The sequence below is a fragment of the Rhipicephalus sanguineus genome, chromosome 1 (assembly GCF_013339695.2).
Source record: "Rhipicephalus sanguineus isolate Rsan-2018 chromosome 1, BIME_Rsan_1.4, whole genome shotgun sequence".
NCBI lineage: Eukaryota > Metazoa > Arthropoda > Arachnida > Ixodida > Ixodidae > Rhipicephalus > Rhipicephalus sanguineus.
In genome coordinates, this window is record NC_051176.1 from 148,733,775 (window position 1) to 148,745,321 (window position 11,547).

The following is an 11,547-nucleotide window of genomic DNA, read 5'->3' on the forward strand; positions in this document are numbered from 1 at the left end:
TTCGGGTAGCGACAAATGCTGAAGCTGCAGTTGACAGATCAGTATCGACTCTGTTTAGTGTCAGTATGCAAGCAATACGTTCATGGGCCTGGTCAATAAAGACACATACGGGGTTCTACCCTACACTGCCCAGTTACATTGCTTCTACAAGATGACGTAAACTAAGTACGAATCACCACTGCTTGAAAATATGTTACACATTTGCTGTTATGATAGTCGTGAGTGGATGCTGGGTAACGCTTTTAGTGCTATAGGTTTAACATGCGTATAATAACACAAGTACACAAGAAAGTGGACGGGGACGTAACCGTCGCAATATGTATAGTTCAATGGGTAAAGTGTCACACGCGTCATATGGAGCTCCTAGGGCTCCCACCGGTGGCAAGTTGACTATTATTTCATTTATTTATTTTTCTCCGGGGGTATAAACTCCATTAAGGATATGAACAAACGTTAGTTTCCCGTTTATCCCACAGCTTCTGTACAAACTATTGAACCGTTACCGGCTACTCTGACACGAGATTTCGAGTGTTCGACGCTGAAACACAGATAAGTGTATACTCTTTAATGTAATCGCCTATCTATGCTGCACTTGCAATGATTAGACACGGAGATCATCTCACTGGCGTGGCGCTCTCATCTAAATTCTGGGTCACACCTCGTAAAAATGTTTGATGTTTTGGAGAATACGCATCCGCGAATACGGCCGTCTTCGGATATCTTAAGCGAGACAGATGACCAGTTAAAAATGCGGCCGTGAAAAATAACTCGCTGTAGGTACGGGGAACGGCAGAGCAGTTAAACTGCACTATTTTTCGCTTCGTGAGAAGGCAGCAATACCCTGCTGTGAGCAAGAGCGCATCTGGGCCACATCTTGCTGGCGCGCGGCTCTTGGCGTCGATGTGGCGACCGTATATGCGGGCCGCGACGGTCCTAAATACGCGCGTGGACAAGCAACCGCCGCGCCTCTGCAGCGCACCGCCTCGCAGTGGTAAGTGTGCCGCGCGACCGCGTTACGAAGCTTCCGCGACGACGGTGTGTACAGCGAAGCACCACCCATTATTACGTGTGTACACTGAGCACAATTAATTGCTCGAAAAAGCGAGGCTTTGGGGCTTGTTACAAGTGCACCCGCACTTCGAAGACAAGGCAGAAATTAGGGGTCGTGGTGCTTGTTCCCGCCAAACAAGCAAGACAAGAAAGAACACACACACACACACACACACACACACACACAAACTGTAGTATTTACACTTAGCGCAGCTTCTTCTCTCATAAGGTCGAAGAGGCATTGTTATTGGCGTTGAGCAAGGCAAACGTTCAGCACTCTTGGGAACAACGAATTAGGAAGCGTTTCACCATCCCTGCGTGCGTTGCACTCTGCTGACGCTTGTCTTCCACATCAGCTTCCATTCATGGCCCGCACACCAAAGCGGCTTGTCCCGGCTGCGCGCTGGGAGCTCTCGCCGTCAAGAGAGTTGGACCCACCCGACCCACCGCGACCGTACGCGCGCGCGGTTCGCGTTCAGGGTCATTCCAAGTGAAATGTCCCAGCCCAAAATTCGACCACCAGCGATTCTATTGATAAAATTTGAGCTAGAAGGTAACTTTATGAGAGTGATTTTAGTAAAGTATTTTCGATCAGAAAAATTATCTGGTCACGTGACGGCCCTTTGAATATTCCGGCGAGAAGGAAAAGTTGGGTGGGAATATATTATGCGCATTCACCGTTGAAACTGGGTACAATGGCACATTGCATATTAAACCATTCTATTGTCATTGTTCTTTCACGTGACGTCACAAATAAAACCATATATTATTTTCCGGCTGAAATAGGCTTAGCAAAGAAGCAAGAAAACGTGCAAATTCAGACAATTTTCGTAAAACCGGCGGCAATGTTTCAGCCGCAAATGTTTTTGAGCTATTTTACCAGTCGACGTAGTATCTGCTAAAAATATTTTCAACCTTTGTAAGCAAGCGTTTATTGAGAAAAATGCATGCAAAGTTGATAAAAAATGACTTCTTGGGGAGATTCACTCGTAAATTAAGCATTGAGGCCCTCGCGATAAAAATATGTGAGAGGGTTCTTTATATGCTCCAACGTCTTCTCTTATGATGTGGAAATTTTTATTCCTGTAAATTTTGTTTACAGCGAAAAAATAATTTTTGATGTCCACAACCAATGACACTGGCAGGCCCTACCGATGTCTGTCTTTACAGCAGAACGCGTGCTTTCTCTCGGTGATTGTTTGGGCTTGCATGAGGACTCCGTTAGTTTTTTCAAGCAAACTCTGGCAGCGTGGTTTCGCATTAGTGCATATGTATATCGAAACTCGCTTACTTTTGTGCTTCATAGTTTGCTTTTTGGCACTAGGGGAAGTCAGGCAGACGAGCACAGCATGGGCATAAGTGTTTGGCAATGGTATTTATTGGCTGACTCTGTTTCATTTTATGCCTCACGGATGCGTGAATCACATGATTCTTTGCTCTCGGGTGTTCATACTAGCACAAGAACAGCGTTTCATTGTTTACCAACACTTGCAAAAGGAAATTATGGCATCAAAACGTAAATTTCTTGTCGTTCAGGCCTTTTGCTTTCTAATGTGCCATCCTCTGGTCGCATTTTCTACACCTTAATTATTAATGTCAAAGTAGGCTACCTTGTCATTCACATCGGCTTTCTCTCTTGAGGTCATGAGTGTTGGAGAATGATGTAATCCCAACATGAAGTGCTGAAAGAGTAATCACTGTATCTGGGGTTTTACGTGCCAAAACTAAGTCATGATTATGAGGCACGCCATAGTGGTGGGCTCCAGAAATTTCGACCATCTGATGTTCTTTAACATGCACTGACATCACACAGTACACGGCCTCTAGCATTTTGCCTCCATCGAAACGCGACCGCCGCGGCCGGGATTGAGCCCGTGACCTTCGGGTCAGCAGCCGCTACAACCGCTACACCACCGCCGCGGACAGTGTTGAAGGAGTAGACGGTTCGAAATGGTACAGTTATCGGGTTCCTTTGACAGAGATCACCATGGTGAATCTCCGAGTGAGCTGGGTTCCCTTTTCTTGAATTGTGAAATGTGGCACCCAAATCACTGTAACACCCTTTACATTACTTTTCGTCCAGCCAAACAAATCACGTGGTGGCGGAATCTGACCACCATATGGGCTCCGTAGACTTGCTCTTACTGCCACATGTTTCAGTGGGCCGCAAACATCGTCGTATGCGCTTTTGCCATGTGAAGTGGCAAAGAAGTACTACTCTGCTGATAGGTTGTGGTCCTCCTCATGGTAGCAAAGGTTCAAAAACGTTATTTCTGTTTTAAGTGTACAGCCTTTTTTAGGTGCGAGGAAACCAGCGAACCTCAAAAACAAGGACGAAGAAGAAGGCACATTCAAGCACACACCATCGCCGGTGTGTGCTTGAATGTGCCGGCGATGGTGTGTGCTTGAATGTGCCTTCTTCTTCGTCCTTGTTTTTGAGCTTCGCTGGTTTCCTCGCACCTAAACATGAACCAACCGGCCCAGCTTTTCACGGTTCTGAAGTGTACAGCCCTTTAGGGGCGCAGCTTGTCGTCCATCTACTTTCTGATGCCTCATGGTCCCGCAGTGGTCAATACAGACATAGAACAAGGCTGACTATGCTCAAAACCAGTGCACATAAGCTAACAAGGTCTAAAATAATATGAACTGCAGAACTAACCAAGAATCACTGACAATAATTTACCTAAAATCACGGAAAAACGCTTCCGTTCGCCAGCGCCTACCAGTGACATTGGTTGTGGACATCAAAAATTATTTTTTCGCTTAAACAAAATTTACAGGAATAAAAATTTTCCCATCATAAGAGAAGACATTAGAGCATATAAAGAACCCTCTCACATATTTTTATCTCGAGGGCCTCAATGCCTAATTTACGAGTGAATCTCCCGAAAAAGTCATTTTTTATCAACTTTGCATGCATTTTTCTCAATGAACGCTTCTTTACAAAGGTTGAAAATATTTTTAGCAGATACTACGTCGACTGGTAGAATAGCTCAAAACTTTTGCGGCTGAAACATTGCCGCCGGTTTTACTAAAATTGTCTAAATTTGCACGTTTTCTTGCTTCTTTGCTAAGCCTATTTAAGCCGGAAAATTAATATATGGTTTTATTTGTGACGTCACGTGAAAGAACAATGACAATAGAATGGTTTAATATGCAATGTGCCATAGTACCCAGTTTCAACGGTGAATGCGCATAATATATTCCCACCCAACTTTTCCTTCTCGCCGGAATATTCAAAGGGCCGTCACGTGACCAGATAATTTTTCTGATCGAAAATACTTTACTAAAATCACTCTCATAAAGTTACCTTCTAGCTCAAATTTTATCAATAGAATCGCTGGTGGTCGAATTTTGGGCTGGGACGTTTCACTTGGAATGACCCTTCAACGAACCGTGCCGCGCCGCTCGTCTTCTCCAGCAGAGCACGGACCACAAGTGCGCCGTGAGCGGGGCGTTTGTGGCGGAGGGAGTGCTTTTCTTCCATTCCGACTGAAGGGTTTTCGATTACCGGGACAATCTTGAATTCCCATTCTTCTATACATTGTATACACTACAGGCTTGTTGCGGCCCGTGTTAGGATTTGCTGTACGAATACTGATAGCGCGGTGGAGTCGGAAGCAGGGCTGCACTGTTTGTGCATGTGCTTGGAGGGAACGGATGATAACGGAAACATACTTCTAGTCTGCGGAACGATTATAAACTGCAAACACAATTTATCGCGCTCATTCTTTATATAGCGGCCAGAAAGTGGCCGTTGCCCTCTGTCCACCTCTCCCCATTTTTCTTATCAAGTGCATTCAACGTCCACGCGTTGCGAGCAGTAATACATAAGGGTAAGGAACGGAAATAATACGCGGGCACAAAATCAGAACCTTACACTTCGACGCATAGCCTTAACGCTGACAAAGGAGTATACGATAACAAAATAGTGAGCCTATATATTATTGCGATACGTCTACGGGTGAATCCCGCTAACGGAATATAGTGCGCATGCGCACTATATTCCGGCGAGTGCATGGTTTACGGCGGCAGAAGTGATAAATGAAAGAAAAAATAACGCAGTCAATGTACCATCCCCAAAACAGTCTTGAGGCTTGTCTCGGTGTATGAACCATATAGACCGGGATTTCCTTCCGCTGTCGTTCTCTCAGCAGACACTCAACTAACAGATAAAGACAGCTAGTTTAACGATGGTGAACACTGGTCGAGCTAAGCCATGTACTGTTTTGGAGATTGTACCATCGAATGTTCGCCTCAGATGTTCAGAAGATATATTTAATACGGTATCATATCGCTTATTGTATTTCATGAATCTGAAGTTGCATGCCATCCTCTCCGAGATTCAATGACAATGTTCGCGGCAACATCATTAAGTTATCGCAGCAGCATGACTCATCGTAAGTCCCGTACTACGAACAGCAACAATCCAATCAGATTCATCTGGAAGCTCACAAACTCGCGCACGTTAGCTCACGGCCTGAGAACTGCCGCATATACGTCTAAATTCAACCGAAAAAGCGTACAATACGTCTATTCAGCCATTTGCAGCACGCAGTAATGGTATAGTGCGTGGGTCGCACATCGCGCATTTGATCTACCGTAGTACAGGTAAAAGCCAGTTCTTCGAGGTGCGCTTCTACACACCTCTTTCCACGGCGCACTGGAGCAATGAATCAAACCGGTACTCGGAAATCGCCGCGTATGCATACGTTCGACACAGCGTACTCCTGAGCCGAGCGTGTTGGCGAAGTTGACATGCAAGACGTTCAGTTAGGTGTCTGTTCGCGTGGTCCAGATGTGCTAGCTAGCACTAAATTGATAGTCCTGTTAGATAAATATATTTAGAAGGACAAAGTTGAAAACAAAGAGCAGGTCTTGTTTCCGGAAACCTTGTGGCAGGTTTCTGGCAAACCCTGTATGACAGAGTACGTTTTGTAGGCGCAGTCCTGAACTATGTTCCAGAACCAGCTTGTTAAAGGGCGTCATTCGTGCGAAGCCGAGTTAAATGTTCCCGTTCAGAAAGATTAAGATCTCTAAACAGCTTTTCAGTTATTGTGCCAAAAGGGAGAGTTTACTAAATAAAAACGCTCGCGGACGGAGCGAGTTGGATATTGGAGAGGCATTATGCAGCGGTTTACTGCGGCGTCGTTCATCGCGCGACATGATGCTAAATAAGTCACTGAACAGCCTAGAAGAAGGCAGCATTGATCGTTTTTGTCCGTCAACACTGACCGAAATCACCTACCATTCACCGTGACCCGCATTTTGCGATAATTCGTATAAGTCTTTATCTTCCTGACTATTTTGATTTTGCTTGTACTGCCGCGCCGCAATTGAGCTTGCGATCTAATTAAACAAAAAAAAATATTCAAACTGGGTGAAATACTTAGATATTGGTTGTTCTTCTCTGAACAGCCCTTCGGCAGGCTCCCATTAAGTCAGAGAGGTGCATGTCATGCGCATAGACATGTGTTGTACCTGTGGACATCGCATATCTCAACTCACGCAAGCTCAACTCTCGCTACGTAGGTATCTCAACGCTCACTACGTGACAGCGAAAGGTCAAAATCTAAAAGCTATTTGTTTAGTTTTTAAGCGTTTATGTGATACACACAGAAATGGTAGGGTCGAACCAGCACGTTACAAGATACAGCAGTGACAAGGGCTCTGGATGTCAAAACTTCCAGACGAGCTCAAAACTTCAAGCACTCGGCATGAACAGTGCGATCACGCATGCAGTCACTGTACGGCGGGCGAGACACTCGCATGCTCGGGGCAGCTGTGCCGTGCAGACAGAAAGAAGCGAAAAGAAGAGCTTTGCCGCTGTGGCTCGCCGTTTTGGAGGCACACAAAACCGCCAAGTGCTGTGCAGCGACACAAAAAGGAAGACAAAAGCAGCAGCAGAGAGCTTCGATAGCCGTTGGGGCCCTCAGGTTGCAACGGCGATTGAGTCTCTCGTGTGAGATACACTCATGGGGCTCAAGGCAGCAGCGAAAAGACAGGAAATGCCTGCGCAGACCCTGCTGGCGACTCACCGAGTTTCTGTATCTCGTATCCGACCGGCGGACGCAGCACCCGGCGGGACCAGGCGGAGCGCACCACTTCGAGTGTGTACTCGTTACCGGAGACGAAGATGGTCGAAGGGATCAGGTAGCCGCGATATTCCAGGCAGGCGACGCTCTGCACCAGGCACTGGTTCCAGAAGCATTGCGCGTTTTCGTGGACGAAGCCACGGAACAGGGACCAACCGGGCGGGCCCGCCCTGTCCTGGGCCGACGCCTCATCCTGGTCGTCGTCGCTGCCCACCCGGCGACACACCACCACCAGGCAGTTGCCCAGCAGCAGGCAGCGGCGCCTGTCCTCCGGTCGCGGGGCCATCGCAGCACCGATCACATGGCACGTCAACACACCAACGAGCACCGCCGCTTGCTTCGCGCGCGCACCAACAATATCTTCACGCAGCACGCTCTCGATGCTCCCGCCGCTGCCACACGTCGACCGGCTCGACGCGCTTCTGCTGCCGCCTTCTGCCTTGCACTCCGCTGAGGACAGGTTGGGCTAGCCCCGGTGGGAGAGGCAGACGCTCGGGCGAGGAGGGGAGGCCCTCGCGTCGCGGCCGACGGCGAGAGTCAGCTGGCGACGCGCCGCGGCCGCTGGAGAAAACGTGCAGGTCTTCGCCTTGAGCGAGCCGGCACATAATGCGTTGCCGCCGCCACCAATATCAACGCGTCGGGTCAGCGTGCTGCCTTTCAACGGGCGTAGCCGCGTGCGGATACAACTGCACTAGCCCGCTTACTTTCCTCGTACCAGCTATATATGTCCAATAACCGAACGTGTCGACATTATTTGCCCATGAAACTATGGTAGTGAAGATAGGTAAGAAATATGAAGTTCATTTTTGCAGCGTGCATTACAATGATCGGTTTAGAATTACGCAATGGTTGAAAATGTTCCTAGAATATTAGTCGATTTTTATTTAAGCTTTCTTTCTTTCTTTCTTTCTTTCTTTCTTTCTTTCTTTCTTTCTTTCTTTCTTTCTTTCTTTCTTTCTTTCTTTCTTTCTTTCTTTATTTATTTATTTTTTTTGTTACTTGTTTTTTGAAGAAATGCGGCAAGGTTCAGCCGGTCCTAGCGGTGCTGCAAGATTAGTGACGCTGGGGCAGGGAGACCTTTGGGAGCTATATGCAGCTGCTCAAATTTTTGCACCAGTGACATAATTAAGAGAATTCTGTTCCGTGTAACGCTATTGTGACCGCTGTTGAAATTTGGGAGACATAGCGTTATCGTAGTTAGTTAGTTAGTTAGTTAGTTAGTTAGTTAGTTAGTTAGTTAGTTAGTTAGTTAGTTAGTTAGTTAGTTAGTTAGTTAGTTAGTTAGTTAGTTAGTTAGTTAGTTAGTTAGTTAGTTAGTTAGTTAGTTAGTTAGTTGAAAAATACTGCTAGCCTGGGTGCCAGGTTTTAGGCAGGAATCAAGTGTGGGCGATACAAAACACTGACAAAAGTACAAATCACATACAAAATTGATTACAAGCATCATCTAAGGATGAAATAGAGAACAATTGTAGCATCAGTGCAAATCAAGAGAAAAGCAAACAACCAAAAGGACATTAAACAACACGCCAAATAGCACATATTTATTTATTTGCACATCATTTAGCAGCATCATCTACTATGCGTATAAGTGAAGGTAAGTTACTAGCAAAATACAGGCAACAAATATGTAAAAATAGAAAAGTAACGTATCTAACAGAGTCATGGCTCCAGTAACTAAACAGTACTCAAAGGCAATACCAAAAATCCAAAAAGACGCAATAGATAAAATAAATATGTGTGCAAGCAAAAAAAAAGCTAAAGATAGTTTTTATACATATATTCGAAGATATGTCAGCACTTTCAAGTACTGCCAAGGTGTTCCACTTTCTTGTTGTTTTGGGGAAAAAAAGAACGAGCGGTGTAAACACAACAGAATTGGCCTGAAACGTGGTAAACATTGATAAGATGAAAAGGTCATGTAAGCGTATGCCTGAGAAGACTAATGTGCTTTGCTCTGTCTATTCCCAATCTACCACGACACAAGTGGATTAATTCTAGTCTCGCACGATATCATCTAGGCTATAATCACGGTGTAAGATATATACTATTTAGGTGAGGACACTCGCGAGACGCGATTGACCAGATAAAGTAACAACGCCGAGAGCCCGTCGGACCGCTGACGGCAGCGGATACCTACCGGCGGGAAGATGCAACTTCAACACAAAAACGCGTTCCCGTAGCAACTGGCGCTTCGCGGGAAATCTGAATTTCCTAGTCAGCGAACGCGGCTACGGCACGCCAGCAACTCAAGTTAGAAACGCATACCGCGTTTTTCACGAGCGAAAAACAAGACATGCAGCGGACGCCGGCGTTGCCGCCGACTGCGTCGGTTGCTATAGCAACGGTGCAGAAAGCATTTTCTCTCTTTAAGTTGCGTCTTCCCGCCGCTAGATACCCGCTGCGGTCACCGGACCAACAGACGCGCGCCGTTGTTACTTTATCTGGTCGAACGCGCTCTGCATGCAAGCCGAGGAGTGTCCACACCTAAAGAGTATATATCTTACACCGTCTCTCAAGATTCGCTCTCTGCACTGCTGGTGAAATGCCGCGATTATGCAGGGCGTTTTCTTTTAGACAACGGAGATTTTCCATAGAAATGCTATGACAGTCTCTATGAAGACAGTCTCTAGTCTCATATGACTCTACGTCGAGACGGAAATACGTTGCCGCTGCTAAAGCTACATTAGTAGGACTAATTAACAAAAGCTTTTTCATTTACTTGCTAATTACCAACCTGAGAGCAGATGTTTATATGGAAAAGTTGTAGGTCGTCACATAAAATTTCACACCCATTCTTTTTTTTCGGAAATGCAAGAAATTGCACGCCATTTGAGATATTCGTAATCGAATTTCGAGGCCCTGATCCAGATGATATCGAAGCTGAGCGCCCCAGGCGCAATGGAAAGGCAGCCGCTCTGTTACCGGAACATCCTGTGACGAATATGTGACGAACTTTGAATGAAGGCGCGTCGAGGCAGTATCTTGTCGCGGCAAGTAATCACACTTGCACCAACGGATCGCCTTGCATTTGCGTGTGATGTTTTGTGCTTATGTCTTTGTTTTGCCCTGTGCGCAAAAAAAACCTAAATTTTCACATTTTCTTACACTGTATAGCGTAAACTCAAGGGCAGCCACATATACGACGCTTCTTACAGGCGGTGCGACAAGCGAAGAGTGCTTTGCGCCTATTTATAGTTTAATTAAGAAGGAAACAGAAAAGCACCACACATCACACGCAAAGAATAAGCGGTCCGCTAGTGTATTTCAGAGTATACTTGCTGTATTTTTTTCCTTGTTTTTTATCAAATTCTGCTGTCACGAGCCTTAATTCAATGTCGTCACTTCGTGTCGGGAAGCTTTGGTCCGACGTAACAGAGCGGCCGCCTTTCCCATGCTCCCAAGGTGCACGCTTTCGATATCTCCTGGATAAGGGCCTTGAAATTCGATTAATATCTCAAATTGTATGCGACTGTTTGTTTTTTTCTTCGAGAACATGGCGATGCTATCAATTGTGACACCCTACAGATTTCACATACTCTAAATACTGCTCTCAAGTTGAGATTAAAAAAAAAATTAAGGAGTTTTGTTAGTCAGCCTTCTCAAAGTAACATTAGCGCGGCAAGCCATTTCTGTCTATAGATGTAGATTTTGTGAGCGAAGACGGCAGGTGCCATCTGTTATAGCGTTTTTATTTCAAAATCAGTATTGTATACAAAAGCACCCTTATTCATTACATACACATCTTTCACCTTTTCTTCGTACAGTTTCATTTTTGTCAATATTACTTTGTCTTAAAGGGCCCAAGAAAGCTTAAGTATATTCTATAGTGAGGGTTTCACAACGCTCCTTTCACTCTTTTCTGTCTTTCTTTTTCAGGTTTTTTTTTTTTTTTTGCTAAGTCGACTTTGCGCTGCCCACGCCGCCATCATGTACTACAAGGAACTCGCCCAGCGGCTTCCACGGTTAACAGATGTTTTATATGGCAAGAGTATGGCATCGTGCTAATTTATTTATTTATTCATAGTTTGCTGCAGCACCGACATGCTAATATTGCAGGAGGCGGGCATGGTACATATCAGGATTGACCAACAACAAAACAAGCATAAATCAGAGTAAGCATATGAACAAAATAAACGCAGGAAAAATTATCGCACAGCTAAGTTTTATTTAGCAACGTTGCTTGTTGGGCGAGTTGGAACGAGTCAGTCATAACGTAGTTCAGCGCTGTTTTTTTGCGCTGAACTACGTTATGACTAAGTTTTATTCTGAAAGCAGTGAACTTCGCACGCCAGGGGCGTAGCCAGAAATTTTTGGGGGAAGGGGGGAGGGGTTCGATCGTACGTTTGTATGTGTGCGACACTGAAAAATTTCGGGGGGGGGGGGGGGGCTGAATCCGTCTCCC

General features: G+C 45.6%; 1 protein-coding gene across 1 annotated transcript in view; it reads right to left on the reverse strand.

The window, feature by feature from the left end:
- LOC119400077 (uncharacterized) overlaps positions 1–7,661 on the reverse strand; it is a 371,601-nt gene extending 363,940 nt beyond the window's left edge. Inside the window, exon 1 of the mRNA XM_037667008.2 lies at positions 7,089–7,661. Within this exon, the coding sequence (XP_037522936.1) occupies positions 7,089–7,431 (343 nt within the window). The 5' untranslated portion in view covers positions 7,432–7,661. The remainder of the gene's footprint in view (positions 1–7,088) is intronic.
- Positions 7,662–11,547: the final 3,886 nt, after the last annotated feature.